This window comes from Xenopus laevis, chromosome 7S (genome assembly GCF_017654675.1).
Source record: "Xenopus laevis strain J_2021 chromosome 7S, Xenopus_laevis_v10.1, whole genome shotgun sequence".
NCBI classification, from domain to species: Eukaryota; Metazoa; Chordata; class Amphibia; order Anura; family Pipidae; genus Xenopus; species Xenopus laevis.
Genome location: NC_054384.1, coordinates 112,218,038 through 112,233,891, shown reverse-complemented (window position 1 = coordinate 112,233,891; position 15,854 = coordinate 112,218,038). Strand labels below are relative to the sequence as shown.

Sequence of the window (15,854 nt, the reverse complement as noted above, 5' to 3'; positions counted from 1 at the left end):
ACTTCTGGATTGTACTTGTTAAAAGCTGAGCAACAATAAGACTATTTTTCTTTTCAGACTCTCAAGAGCCTTGTGAGAATGAGGAGAATTCAGTTGCACCAATTAGTAGTCGAGGTGTAAGTAAAGCCATTGTTCCAATTCTCTTTAGTGATATAATGGATGTGCTCTCTTACTGAATGATTCCATAGAGCAATTCAGAGATCTCATTTCAATATCTCCTTTTCTATCAACATATGAATTCAATAGGTTTAGTGCTAGAGGCCAGGAGTCAGACAGAAATACTATCCTGTGTAGCTTCTACACACTGTCCTTATACATTCTCAACTTGATATAAAGACATATATAGACATACAGTAGCTATTACATATCATCACCCCAAATACTCAATGGCATTTACACATACATTTCACCTCTCACTATTCAAGCTCTTGTATAAGGCCTGGAAACATCAATAGAAATAGTTTCTAATCTGAATATCTAATCCCAGATAACAACCATTGTGTAGCCGCTGTACTACACTATAAGTAGAATAAAAGTCACTGAGGAATAGAATTGAGACTATTCATCTTGTATCACACTGAGCCTGAGCTGTGAGCTGACAGTGTAAAGGCAAATCCAGTAAATGATCAGCGTCACGATATTTATCCCTTTTCGCTTAATAAAGTACAAGTTCCGCGTCTCAGAAAAAGCCGTTTGTTGTAGTTCAGCAGCTGTATGAGGCCCAATACTGCTGACACATTTTATACTGTCATGAGATGTAGGGATGCACCAGATCTAGGATTCGGTTCGGAATTCAGCCAGGATTTGGCCCTTTTCAGCAGGATTTAGATTACGCCAAATCATTCTGCCTGGTCGAACCGAATCCTAATCCTAATTTGCATATGCAAATGATGCACGGGGAGGGAAATTGTGTGACTTTTTGTCACAGAACAAGGAAGTAAAAATGTTTTCCCCTTCCCAGACCTAATTTGCAAATTAGGATTCAGATTTGGTTCGGTATTCAGCCAAATCTTTCGCAAAGGATTCGGGGGCTCGGCCGAATCCAAAATAGTGGATTTAGTGCATCCCTAACGAAATGTAGTTTCAACTATGTACCCTGCACATAAAAACTGCTCATAAAGGAGAAGTAAAGTCTAACTAAAGAAGTAGCTAGAAATGTTGTACATGATGTTTTGTGCTTCTGTACCAGCCCAAGGCAACCACAGCCCTTTAGCAGTAAAGATCTGTGTCTCCAAAGATGCCCCAGTAGCTCCCCATCTTCTTTTCTGCTGATTCACTGATTCACATGCTCTGTGCTGCTGTCACTTACTGAGCTTAGGGAGCCACTCACAATATACAGTACACATAGAATAGAAATGTCACAATATAAGGCTGATTAGTAATTAATACACATAATTACTACATGGCAGCACAGAAACCAGTGCAATTAGCATCAGAATTGAATAATCAGCAAACCTGTAGCATCAGCTTATATTACAGCCAGGGAAGCTCATTTTCTGCTGGATAATTAGTGACGAGCCCTAAGCTTAGCTTCTCAACAGCCAATCAGAGCCCACTGAGCATGTGAGTGTCACAGACACTTTCCAAGATGGTGACCCCCTGTGACAAGTTTGAAGTCCTGGATCATTGCTGCTATTGACAAGCTCAAACTTTAGCCTCCTGCAATAAGTTCACTATAGAAAATAGGACATTTTTAGCCACATTCATTTTTTAGGGTTAAGTTCTCCTTTAAATAATAATACACCGCACTACAAAATATCTGAGCTGAATATGCCTATGACAAGAAACATTTCCACTAATGTTGTCCCCTCTTCTTCTTCTTTATGTAGCAAAAATACTTTCTTTCCTGAAATGTCTCTTCTTGACTCCTATTCCTACTATTACAATCCAGACCGACTATATTTATCCCAAATTTACCAACATCAGCACTGATTTACCAAACAGAAGCATTTCTCTCTGGAGAGATAAAACAGTGTTGCTAAATGCAAAATCAACTCACTGGGGCTCATTTATCAACACTGGACACATTTGCCCGTGGGCAGTAACCCATAGCAACCAATCAGTGATTGACTTTTGTTCAGCCAGCTGCAAGTTGAACAATGAATACAACAATTTGGTTGGTTGCCATAGGTTACTGCCCATGAGCAAAATGGCCCCATGTTAATAAATGAGCCCCAGTGTGTTTGGCTTTAGGCTTGGGCTCACTTCTGGTTTAGGGGATTAAAATAAGAAATGGGAATAAATGAAGCAAGTTGCACGTCAGTAAGACTTTCATTTCAATCAGCTTTATATGGAGCCAGAAGACTTTATGAAATGCTCATGTCTGTGAATAATAAATAGAAATGGTAAATTTTACTTATAGATCCCTTATCCAACCTTATTTTAGTTTATTGGACTCTATTGGAACTTCCATATTAAAGGAATTGTTCAGTGTAAAAATAAAAACTGGGTAAATAAATAGGCTGTGCAAAATAAAAATGTTTCTAATATAGTTAGTTAGCCAAAAATGTAATGTATAAAGGCTGGAGTGAGTGGATGTCTAATATAACAGCTACAACACTACTTCCTGCTTTTCAGCTCTCTTGCTTTCCACTGACTGGTTACCCTGGTTACCAGGCAGTAACCAATCAGAGACTTGAGGGGAGGTCACATGGGACATAACTGTTGCTTTTGAATCTGAGCTGAATGCTGAGGATCAATTACAAACTCACTGAACAGAAATGTCCCATGTGGCCCCCCTTATAGTCACTGACTAACTCAGAGTTAGAGAGCTGAAAAGCAGGAAGTTGGATTCTGGCTGTTTTATTAGACATCTGTTCACTCCAGCCTTTATACATTACATTTTTGGCTAACTAACTATATTAGAAACATTTTTTATTTTGCACAGCCTATTTATTTATCCAGTTTTTCATTTCACACTGAACTGTTCCTTTAAGGGGCAGATTTATCAAGAGTCTATTTGAAAATTTGAATTTGCAAATTCGAATTTTAATTTTATTTTAATGTAATTTGACTAGGGAATAGTCCAAATTAGATTCGAGTTTAAAAAAAATTCAAAATCGTATTTTGAAATTTGTCATGTACTGTCCCTTTAAGAATTCAATTTTGACTTTTTGCCATCTAAACCCTGTTGAATTGGTGTTTTAGTTTGGTGGAATTTTCTTTTTTTTAAATTCGATTTGAGTTTGCTGGTCGGTCTAATTCACCCGAATTTAAAGAGTTAGATTTTTTTTTAATGAATTTTGATTGGTCGTTCTTTTTTCAATCTTTGCGTTTATAGGAGTTTTTATAAACTCCCATGAAATCTAAATTCGACCCATGATAAATATGCCCCTAAATGTACATTATTTCCAAAGTAAAATAAAGTCTGACGTTACATAAAGTCTGTGATATATTTCTATATCTCTATATTATATAATTCTATACTTTATGTTACAGAAAATGTTTCGAAGACTTCGCAGAGCATTGAACTTCTGCAAAGGCCGCACAACGGTAACGTTACTAATACCTTGTTTAGTCTAATAACTGAAGGAGAAAATGCATCAGGAACACATTGTTTGTAGCAGAAAAGAATCTTTTGTTGCTTATTTTGCCCTTTCACTGTAATCAGGCCTGGATTTTGGGCTTGGCCACCCCTAGACCCGCTGGGTCCTAGCGCCCGCACCCTCACAAGCACAAGGACTGACTGTAATGTCTTCCAAACACTCCACAGGGAAAATATAACACAACTTTAATTGGTTCTATATAAAAAGCACTATATTAATTATACAAGAAATAAATAACATATAAATAACTATATGGACATAAATATGGACAAACCTGGCAGCAAATGGGCAGAACCCCTTGATTTCTTTACTTACTCCCCTGTTTTAATAGAAATAGCAGTTTGTTGATTAAAATAAAGATAAATCCTTAGTCTGGAATAGAAATGTATCAGATATGATGAAATAAAAGTCATTTTGATGTTCATAGGATTCCAGTAGCAGCAGTGCCGCTGATCCAATCAAATCTCGTGGAAGCCACGAGGAGAAACCTGAAGATAAAGTATATAGTGGAATAAATCAGGAATATGAGAGAAGCCCAATCAGAGAAGCTGAAATTCTTCCAGGTACAGTTTTTGATGAGTAATTATTCAATTTATATATTAGTCTGAAAAGGACCAATGTAATATAGAGACGGGACCTGTTATCCAGAATGCTTGGAACCTGGGGTTTTCCAGATAATGGATCTCTCTGTAATTTGGATTTTCATACCTTAAGTCTACTAGAAAATCATATAAACATGAAATAAACCCAATAGGCTGGTTTTAGTTGGGATCAAGTACAAGCGACTGTTTTATTATTACACAGAAAAAAGAAATCAGTTTTAAGATGTGGATTATTTAGATAAATTAAAGTCTAGAGGAGTTGGCCATTCTTTTCTTCAGAGGTTTCTGGATAACGGATCCCATACCTGTAGTTATTACCTTTAATTGGGTGGCCCGATGTACTGGGAATGTATATATATATATCTGCCACTGTACAATATGTAGGGTTGCCACTAGTGATGTGTGGGCCGACCCGATACCCGCGGGACCCGTGAATTTACCAGGATTTGGGCCGACATCACAGTCTTCCTCGCGGGTCTGGATCAAGCTCTTCTCCTGCTCTCTCCACCCGCCACGGGCAAAATGATGGCTTCCAACGTCGTATTTTATAGACGATACTCCTGCTCACCCCGCCCCTTTTGTGACATCATTGGTGGGGCGGGTCTATAAAAACAATGCAGAAGTCGGATGCGGACAGGCACAAGCCAAAGGAGGGCGGGTTAGGGGAGGAGAAATCCTGACCCGCACATCACTAGTTACCACCTTCTGTCCCATGGAACTCTGGGCAGGGGGTGGAGCTGCAGTGTAATGGGGCGGGTCCATGACACAGTAGGGGCTGATCATGACATGGCAATCAGCAATTGGCCAATCACCACATCAATCAAAATAAATTCTGCCAAGTTTTCCTAATTTGGAAAACCGGACAGGCAGCTTTGACCCGGACAGTCCTTCATAAAACTGGGCTGTTGGGGTCGGTGACTACCCTAATAACGTGTCCTTAGAATGGCGCCATTCCCGTCTGTCTCTCACTTCTGGATTGTACTTGTTAAAAGCTGAGCAACAATAAGACTATTTTTCTTTTCAGACTCTCAAGAGCCTTGTGAGAATGAGGAGAATTCAACTAATGCCCAAGCAGCTCCTGTAGCAGATGAGGGACAGGAGAAGACTAGGTTTGTTCCACAGTGACTTTAGCTTCTCTGCTAGAAATCCTGCCTGGATTTTGGTTGCATTTCAAGCCCTTTTGTTACAGCCAGACAACCCACAACACATATTTGGGATTGTAGCTTTAATTCATCATTTATAGAAGGAAGGAACCCCCAAAAATGGTTCTGTTTGTCATCCCTGGCCTCTGTGCACATTCCCACTATTTGTTCCCCAGGAGACTGCTGGGATCAGAGGGGCCAAGTGATGGAACTAAGTTACATAAAGTTTATCACTAGATGCCCGGGATTATTTCACATTAAAGGCCAGGCAGAGATTTGAGAAGGCATCATGTTTTGGATAAATACACAGGTTACACTAGAACATACAAGTTCCACCAGTAATTACAACTGGGGCTACTTTATTTATTATAATATACACATTTCAGTGAGTCATGTGACAGAAATGACATCAGAACGCACCGTTTATAAGGATATCATTTACATATAATATCTCTGGCTGTTGTGTATTATTTATGTATTTAACACTTGTCAATGTGCTTTCAGAGTGTCTAGGACATCCATCGAGGACTACTACCTGCAGAGTGTACTGGGTAAAGGCAACTTTGGTAAAGTGAGTTGATCCGTCCTTAAATAAGATAAATAAAATACAAATGAGCAAATGTGAGGTTACTGAATGCACTTTTCCTCACTGTTTCTATCACTCCAGGTATATCTTGCACAACACAAATCTTCTGGAGAAGAGGTTGCCATCAAGACAATAGAAAAGGAAGTGGTAACAAGAATTGTTGGCATTCAGAGGTGAGTTAAATGGGAATGAATATGGATATTTTGTATCTGTTGCAAATCTCTTTAGATTTCAGGCAATTAAGCACAGGCCAACTTGACAGTGATCAAAACAATTAGTATGTGGGCCAAGCAGTTGGACATTATACAGTTTAAATGGAGGGCCAATCATTTAGCCAATGAGTAGAAATTTAATGGCACATTCTTGTTTTTGTTTAATATTCAGCCTGAAACTGGAGAAGGCCATTCTTGAAGAGGCTAAAAGAGAGAAGAACCCTTTCCTCGTTGGCCTATATGCCTCATTTCAGAGCAGAGACCATTTTTGCTTGGCAATGGATTACTGTCCCGGCGGTGATTTGAAAACTTATTTGAATGTCAGTTCCTTCCCAAAGGAGACAGCAGTGTAAGTAGCATTCTACTGTTAGGGACCTTCCTAGAGGGTAAGATTTCTGCAGCACCCTAAGTCCTGTACCCATGCATGGGACCTGCTGAACATTTAATGCTGTGCTGCATATAGGGGGCTTCTTAGGGCTAATTAATACCCATTAGTCATTGGAAATCTGTTCTTTATGTTTAATAAGGTGACCCTGTGCCCATTTGAGTGCAGGGAAAGTAATTGGGAGGAAAGTATCAGGTCTGTCCCCTCTGGTGCTAAAAAGGTTAACCGTGCCCTGGAAATAGAGAGCTCAGTGACTATGGATATAATATTTAATATATATAATATTATGTTTAGGAAATAACTCAGTCCTTTTGTGTTTTCTTTGTAGATTTTACTCAGGGTGTATAGTTTTAGGATTACAGTTCCTGCATGAAAGAAATATTATTCACCGGTGAGTATGAATGAAATATTAGTAGCCACATGCCCTTAAGGCAAACATGATTTATTCTCATGTGTTGATAAAGCGCTGCGAGTCCCATAGACTTTCCTATTGGGAAGGGCTCAATGTTTAAGAGCTGAATTTCCAGGTTTTCAACCCAGAAATTCAGCTCCGCTAGTGCAGCGAGTGCTATTGTGCTCATTACACTAGTGATGTTGCCCCCCTTTGACCTGCTCCAATGCTAATATTTAATCACAGCTGCCCCAGAATCGCCCCTGATCTGCCCTTGTTTCACCTGGAAGCTTCCAAATATAATGGACTTTCCCCAGCTCATTGCTGCTACCCCTAGTGGCTCCCATTTCCATCCCCTTTAAAGACACCTGTTCCTTTCCTTCATGATGAGGCAGGAATATAAGGGGAACAAACCCCCCCTCCTCCTTTTATACATGTATATAGAATAGAATAGTGTCCCTGTACTAAAGTAATCATGTTCTTTTGCATTGCAGAGATATAAAGCCACCGAATATCTTGCTGGACTCTGATGGTTATGCCAGAATCGCTGATTTTGGCATGGCAAAGAAAAGTAAGATTTAGATTTTTGTATGGGGGGGGTCAAATACATGAGCCAGGGCCTATCATTTATGAGGCTCACACAGCAGGACTTACTCTTGGTACAACTCACTGTTTAGTTTTATATGTACCAATTTATTTATGGGTCAGACCTTCACTAACTAGTACTCACCCTTCTAGGGGATAAAACACAACAGGGGGCTATGGCAGTAAGCAAGTAACATTGTGACTACTGCCAAGGTAGAAATGGCAACCATAGCCCATAACAAGCCTAAATAAGTGGAAAATACATAAATATTCATATTTATTCATCACTTAATATTTCTAGTAGACAAGAAGATTCTGAACATGAATTACACAGAGGTAGAAATGTCATATGGAAATGATGCTAAAGCAACGTTTGTCTCTGTTTCAGCTGCGGGATATGATGGCACAGCTACTACTGATTGTGGAACTCTTCCCTATATGGCCCCTGAAATGTTCAGTTCCGATAACTACACAAAATCTGTAGACTGGTGGGCACTAGGGATATTGATCTATAGAATGCTGCTCAACAAGGTGAGTGTCTGTTTGCAAGAGAATTTTTAGTTTTGCATGGATAGTGCTGGATCATTGGAACTGAATGACCAGCTTCTTGTTGTATTAAACTGAATAACCCTAAAATAGAGTTGCCACCTGTCTGGATTAGACATGGACAAGGCCTTCCCAGTCAAGTCAGGATCTTCCTTGATTGACATGGTGAGAAGCCAATTGCTGATCACCACATAATAGCCCCACCCCATGATGTCTCTCGTCCCACCCTCAACATCAATGACCCACCCTCTGACATCATGACTCCTCCCCCTGCCCAGAGCCTGGGCCACAGAAAGGTGCCAACCCTACCCTAAAACTGAATTACTTAACGTGTCAATCATTGTTTCCTTTGTAATCAAATTCCATTGTTCCTTTTCAGGTGCCATTTAATGCATTTTCTATACAAACCCTTATGAAGAGGATCTTAGAAACGAAGCCAATCTATCCCAAAAATCTGGATAAAGACACCACTCGTCTAATACAAAAAGTAAGTTGTCAGCAATTTGGATACTGGGCTTTTGTGTTTAGGGATAATCCCACCGATAGAGTATGAGCCCACAAATGGACTCAGTAATGTTGGAACCAAACATTAGCAATTGGATGATAGTACAGCTATGAGATCCCTTATATGGGAACCCATTATCCAGAAAGATACAAATTACCAGAAGGCCATTTCCATAGATTCAGTTTTATGCAAATAACCCCTTATTGGGTTAGTTCTTTTTTAATGATTTCTACTTTATCTGAAATAAGAAAACAGAACCTTTAACTTTATGGTAACTGAACTGCATGAATCCATATTGGGTGGTCTAATGTTTAAATGTTAGTAGACTTAATATACAGTGAATGAAATGATGGAAAGATCCCCTATCTGGAAAACCCCAGACCCCAAGCCTTCTGGATAACAGATTCCATTCCGTCCAACATTGTAGCATTTCCATTAGCTAGCATGCTAGAAAGGGTTAACTCTGCCTTCAAACTGTTTGCTTTCTAACATTCATTTTATAAAATACATTGGTTTTAAATGTATATGTAAATATAATCGCTATATAAAGTGTTTTGTGACCAATGAAGCCCTGTAGCAGGTTGGCTGAATCCAATACAAACACATGGGCAGGTCCTGCTTTTGATTTACTGTTAACTGAAAAGCATTGATTAAATGTTGATGATATAAATACTGTATAGAGCTGCTTAGAGACAGGCTGTGTGTATAACGATATATACTTATATATATTTCTAGCTCTTGAGGAAAGATCCACACAAGCGACTAGGAAGTAAACGTGATGCAGAGGAGCTAAAGGAAAGTCCATTCTTTAAGGTAAAGTTTATGTATTACAAATCTTTACAACAACAGTCGTCATAAAAGAAATCATTGTATAGAAGTGATAGAGAAAATTCTATTTATTGGCATTGATGAGAACTCCATATCCCAACCCATCATGGAACTTGTGGAACATTTGGCTAATGTCGTGTGGGCTTCCTATTACTTATAGCTGGGAATTATCATTTAACCGGCGCAGAAGAGTAACTTGTTTTACCCTGTTTTACAGGAACTGGACTTTGATGCCCTTTCTAAAAAACACATAAGGGCCCCGATCATTCCCCAAGAGAAAACACCAGGATGTTGCTGTGGTTATTTGTGTCCAAGAGAGATTGTGTTGTCAGAACCAGAATACAGACCAAATTACAACCTTGTAGAAAAGGAACTGGAAAACTTCCATCGTCCTGCACTTTTACAAGAAATAGACTGAATAAGACTGAGAAGACCAAATGAGCAGGGCCAAACAATTTCATTACAACAATGGCAAAGGGCACTGATGGGACAAAGATCATATCCACTAGCCAAGGTAAAATCAAACCTGATTGGCCGGATATTGATAGTGGAGGCCCATCTCAACACCCCATATGGGCAGATAAGTTTCCAAATCAGTCTAAAGAAAGAAAAGATCATAAAGGTAAAGAAAGAAAAAGAAAAGATAGATCATAAAGGTAAAGAAAGAAAAAGAAAAGATAGATCATAAAGGCAAAGAGTAGAACTTTGATGTGTTCAAGATCAGCCTAGAAGAAGACCTTAGAAGGAGACCAGACCTAGAAGACAGACTTGGACATAGGAAGAGAAAGATCAAACTAATATGACTTGATATAATCCCCAACAGTGTATTTGTTTATGAAACCCTCCCTAATCCCCCCTCAGCCTACTGTTACCTCTAATGATTGGCACCATCACTGCCCAGTTGCCTCTCAAACAGTCGGCTGTGGGGGGGTTGGTGCAATAAATCAGTAGGTTCTCCAGCCTATTGATTCATTGCAATGACCCCCAAACCCAGTCCAATGCCAGGCCATAGAGCCAAAGCAACTGGGCAACAGTCAAACTCCTGCTGGGTGAGGGGGTGGGTGTGTGGGTGGGGGGAGGGTATTAACCCTTTTGCCAGGCTTTTGCTTCGCAGCAAGGGTTAAGCAAATAAAATACTTTTGGGGATGCCTGTAAGTTATATTAAACATTCTTATCTATGAGAGCATCTTTTTATTTATACTATTGTATGTATTGTTTTTATTATACTCAACATTCAATAAAGATCATTTGCTTTGCAATAACCATGTATTGTATCATTTTATGATTCATCAATTTAGGGGCATTTTAGTTGGGGGGGAAGCTATGCCACTAATATATAGTGATGTGTAGAGAGATACAGTTCTGATAATCTTATTTCAGTAGCACATGGGGGCAGGGCAACAGAATTTCACCCTTCATTTGGGCTCAGAGAATATTTCAAAATGTTGTGTTCTCTCTATAGGAAGTATTTGCTACAGGGGAGGGCTTTTAGTTTGTTTAGTCTTTTATTTTATGTCCAAAAATGCTACTGATTCGGAAAGTCCCATATCTCCCAAATATGTCAACTGAAACTTACATTTCTGCAACCTTTATCGCTCCCCCACTTGTGCCCATGCTCTTTCTAAATGACAAGCATTGATGTGGGTTAAGCTATAGTTCAGCACCACCGTAGTGACATTCTGTGTTTTAATCTAAGTGGCTGAAGCAAAAAATGTTGTTGTTGAAGCCAAACAAAAAAACAATAAAAAGAGGTGCTGACTATCTGTGTGGATTGAGTTAAAGAGGGTGAAGTAAAAAACACTAAGCCAGCCTTAATCATATCCAGGATTGGGCCCCAGGGCAATTAACCAAAAGGTGGCCATAGACGTATCGATCTGCTCGCTTGGCAATTTTGCCAAATGAGCGGATCTCTCCCCAATATGCCCACATTGAGGACGGCAATATCGGGCTGATCCGATCGTTGGCCCTAGGGCCCAATGATCGGATCTATAATGGATCCAATAGGGGCAGTCGGATCGCGGGACTGCATCAAAGCACAGATGCGGCCACAATCCACCGGGATTTTATTAACCTGCCTGATCAAGATCTGGTTGACTTTCGGCAGCAAACACATAGAAAATATCACCAGGGCTCGGTCTAACCCACAATCTGGAGTTGACCAGCTGCTATAAACGAATTTTACTAAAAATGAGATACCAAAATACATAAACTCATGTGCCAAGTCAAGGCCCCTCATTAGCATGCTCACAAATAGTGTAGGACTCCCGTACAATGCCAGAATACTTGCACTTTCAAATGTTATTATGCTGATGTGTAATACACAACATGGCCCCTTACACCGGGTCCTCCCTCCTGGTACAGACAGACAGTTCTTCACCCTCTGGTGCCCAAACACAGGTTTATTGATCCAGGTGAAATGTGGTGTCTGGTCTGGTGAAAATATCTCTGGAACCATGTCACTCTCAGTAGAATAAGTGCTGACAAAAACCAAAGATTCAGTATTAGTCCCCATGTAATTATTAGGTTTCAACAACTTCTGTTGGGTGAAGCTCCTGGACCTGTTGAGCTGATGCTCAATGTCTGACTCTTTCTCTGAAACTGCATCTCATCTGTACCAGTTGGATCTCTACTGATTCTCTTTTGGAGTTGATTCCTGAACAGATAATCCTCAACTGCTTTCAGACCAAATTGGAAAGCAATTGTCAATGTACTGTTTGTAAATAATATACTGGTACCATTTAGAGGAGTAATGTGCTCATATTGTTCCATGGAAAGACTGGTAAATGATGGAGCTATATCTAATCCCATAGTGGTGCCAGATATCTGCAGAAAAAAGGTTTATTCAAATGTAAAATATATGAGTGCCAACCGGTGGGGAACCAGTGTGAAACTTGGATATTGCTTCTCTGCAAGGCTGTATAGCACCATGGCTGGGTATCATTGTGTAATTAATCAAGTGTGTACTGTCCTGTCAATCTCAGTAGAATAAGTGCTGACAAAAACCAAAGATTCAGTATTAGTCCCCGTGAAATCATTAGGTTGCAATAACTCCTGTTGGATGAAGCTCCTGTTGAGCTGATGGTCAATGTCTGACTCTACTTCCAGGATGGCGCCTGAGGGAAACACAGCACAGTAGAGCCGCTCCTCTGCAAACCCTCCGTACAATAAAACAAACCAGCGCTCACTGTACAAATAACATTGCGGAACATATCGCAATGAATGGGGACTCACCTAAAAGCAGGCACAAAGTGAAATCCGCAAGTCCTGAACAGCCTAAAACTGGAAATAAGAGGAAGAGAGACGAAGCTGAGGGAAATTCCAAGATGGCGTCTGTTAAATCTGCAAACAGCGCGCAAGTAAATGTTCCCTCCCATAATGTCACTTTGAACACAGAAAACTTTAAGCAAATAGCAACAGAAGTTGAAAGTTTAATAAACCCTACCATTGAATCTTCTATAGAGAAAGCTGTACATAGGCTGCAAACTGATCTAGGTAGTCTGGCTTCTCAGATTACCTCACAACAGAAATGGAGGAAAGGATCTCCTCTTTGGAGGACAACTCCTCTTCTGTCAGAAACAACATTTTCTTTCTGGAAAAAAACAGCAAAAGATTTGGACAATAAAGTTGAGGACTTAGAAAATAGGTCCAGGAGAAATAACTTGACTATGCTGATAAAATAAAAATCCTACAATCCTACAAAAAATGCAGGAATTCTTTTTTTTAGAAAATCACAAAATATTGATCTTTCAAGACTTTTCTTTGGCATTATCCAAACAAAGACAACATTTCTCAAAATCCTGCCAGTCATTATTCAATCTTAACATCAAATTGGCCATGTTTTATCCGGCAATATTAAAGGTGTTCCTTTCTACCGAGACACATACTTTTGAAGATTTCAGAGGCAGAAGGATTTATATTCCATCTTTCCTCTCATCAAGTACCAAAATGTCCTACTCACAATACAGCCGGGTCATCCAATTGGAAACAAGATTCACCTCAGATGGAAGTTTCTATATCTGATGAAGCCCAATACTCTCACATTGCAAGAAAAGTTTTTTTTGAAGCTTTTTTTCTTCCTATTAAGAGAAAAGGGGAGTAGCTATTTTGCTCCATAAAATTTTTTATTTTCATAAGATACAAACTACTTCAGACAAAATGGGTAGATTTGTTCACGTGGAACTATTAATAAATAATCAGACATGGAATATATGTTCAATATACGCGCTAAATGTAAATAAAACTGATTTTTTTTTTTTGGATCTTACCCAAAGAATTTGTGCACTTAACCCTTCCAACACAGTAGTGGGAGGCGACTTTAACGAGTCTCATATATGGTTAATGGATAAATGTTATACAATCTCAAAGCCAACAAAGAAAAAATCTAAATTTATGTCAGATTTACTTAACCAAACCAACCTAAAAGATGCCTGGAGAATTCTCAATCCTTCAGAAAGAGGTTTTACATTCTATTCAGACTCACATGGTACCGCTACAAGAATAGATTATATTTTCACTTCTGCTAATTTACTAAATCATATCCAAGAAGATACAATTGGAAACTTTACTCATTCGGATCATACTCCTATTAGCATAACGCTGTCCACTTTTTCCAAGCCTAAATCCTACATCCCTTGTGTGAGGACTCAGCGCGCACGCCAAGACGGACGCCGGCGAAAACGCACATGCGTCTTCGCGCGTTGCGTGCCGAAATGGCCGCGGGCGCAAAAACGCCCGCTAACGTGAACGTGCGCGGCATGATGACGCAGGACGCAGGCGTCATTACGTTTGGCGCCAAAATACTCCTTTAAATGGACGCTCAGGGAAAGGCTAATTATTTTTTGATAATTTAACCTGCTCCTGAACGTTTTGGAAACTTTGACTTCTTGATTCTGGTTTTGACTGGGCTTTGGATATCGACTTTCGACTGAACTCCGCCTGCATTTGACCCCAGCCTGTTTATCCGTTACAACTGAACTCTGCCTGCACCGACCTCGGCCTGCCTCTCGACTATTCTTCTGCCTACTCCATCTGATTACTATTGTCTGCTATATCTTGTCTCCTCACATCTGGACTCTGGACAGGTGAGGCCTGACAGTATCAACAAGACATATGGAGTCCAAAGAGGAGAAATCCGTTCTTCAGACCATTTCTCGACAGATTGCTGGTCTGGCGCAAGCTGTTCATGAATTACAAGGCGGCTATCAGGTGATGCAAGATCAGATACAAGCCTTGTAGATCCAGCGGTTCATCCTAGTCCCGCTCCTCGTCCTTCTCTGCTGTCTCCAGGTGATCCTGCTGTGGCAGGGGCTTCCGCATTTCCTGAACCAAAAGTGGCCATGCCTGATAAGTTTTCAGGAGACGGAAGCACCTATAGGACTTTTATCAATGGGTGTAAGCTCCTGTTCACTTTAAAGCCCAGGACGTATGTTACTCAACAAGTTCAAATGGGCGAAATGATTTCGCTCCTTCAAGGGCAGCCTCAAGCTTGGGCTCATCCTCTGATGGAACAAGATAGTCCTATTTTGGCATCTACTGAGACTTTTATTCAAGCTTTAGGTGCTATCTATGATGATCCTCATCGTGTTGACACGGCGGAAATCGCTTTAGGTGCACTTCGTCAAAGAGAGACCGGTGGAGGACTATATTGCCGAATTTAGGAGTTGGGCTCCTGATACAGAATGGAACGACAGAGCTCTGAAACGGCAGTTCCGCATTGGACTCTCTGAACATCTCAGAGATGAGCTAGACCGAGTGGGAATTCCGGATACTCTAGAGGAATTATTTCTGTTGGCAGTCCAGATTGACCGAAGATTAAGAGAGAGATGGCAAGAGAAGGTCTCAGCTACTTCTTCATTTTCTTCTCCTTCGTGGGTCATTCCCAAAGCTCCACCCCCAGTTCATCAATCCGTTACCCCTTCCATGTCTTCTGAATCAGAACCTATGCAGATTGGGGTGGCACAGGGAGCTTTATCAGCAGAAGAAAGACTCCGACTAGACGTCTCAATTTATGTCTTTACTGTGGCCAATCGGGGCACATTCTCCGTAATTGTCCAATTCGTCCTAAGGGTAATCCGCTTCCTTACTCATCTTTTGTTCCCCAATCATCTGTGCCGATGAACTCATTTCTGATCATACACCTCTCTTTACAGATGAATTCAAGAGAATTTGAAGTGGATGCCATTGTTGACTCTGGGGCCTGTGACTGCTTCATGAATAAGACTTTTGCGTTATCACATAAAATTCCATTAATTTCTAAGTCTCAGCCACTCAGCATCAAGCTTGCGGATGGCACACTGACATCTTCTGGCTCTATTTTCTTTTGAGACTCCGGTTCTTTTTGCTTTTCATGTCAAGCATTATGAAAGAATAAAATTTGACGTGATGGACTCATTACTGTTCCCTGTTATTCTGGGTTTGCCTTGGTTGAAGCTTCATAATCCAACAATTGATTGGCATAGAAGTACCGCAGTTTTTAATTCATCCTTTTGTCAACAGAACTGCCACTCGGCTCTACGACTAAAGGAGCT

At 40.2% G+C, this 15,854-nt stretch overlaps 1 protein-coding gene across 1 annotated transcript; it reads left to right on the top strand.

Annotated features, from left to right (window-relative positions):
* Window positions 1–8,377: 8,377 nt before the first annotated feature.
* Window positions 8,378–10,376, top strand: LOC121396642 (ribosomal protein S6 kinase alpha-5-like). The gene is made up of 3 exons (XM_041571791.1): window positions 8,378–8,481; window positions 9,235–9,312; window positions 9,545–10,376. Exons 1-3 carry the CDS (start codon window positions 8,407–8,409, stop codon window positions 9,743–9,745), a joined length of 354 nt encoding a protein of 117 aa, XP_041427725.1. The 5' UTR covers window positions 8,378–8,406; the 3' UTR covers window positions 9,746–10,376.
* The last annotated feature ends 5,478 nt before the right edge of the window (window positions 10,377–15,854 follow it).

Coding starts and splice junctions, on each gene's coding strand:
- LOC121396642 (XM_041571791.1), top strand. CDS start 8,407: ATGAAGAGGATCTTAGAAACGAAGCCAATCTATCCCAAAAATCTGGAT. Junction 8,482..9,234: donor CCACTCGTCTAATACAAAAA/GTAAGTTGTCAG, acceptor ATATATTTCTAG/CTCTTGAGGAAAGATCCACA. Junction 9,313..9,544: donor AGGAAAGTCCATTCTTTAAG/GTAAAGTTTATG, acceptor CCTGTTTTACAG/GAACTGGACTTTGATGCCCT.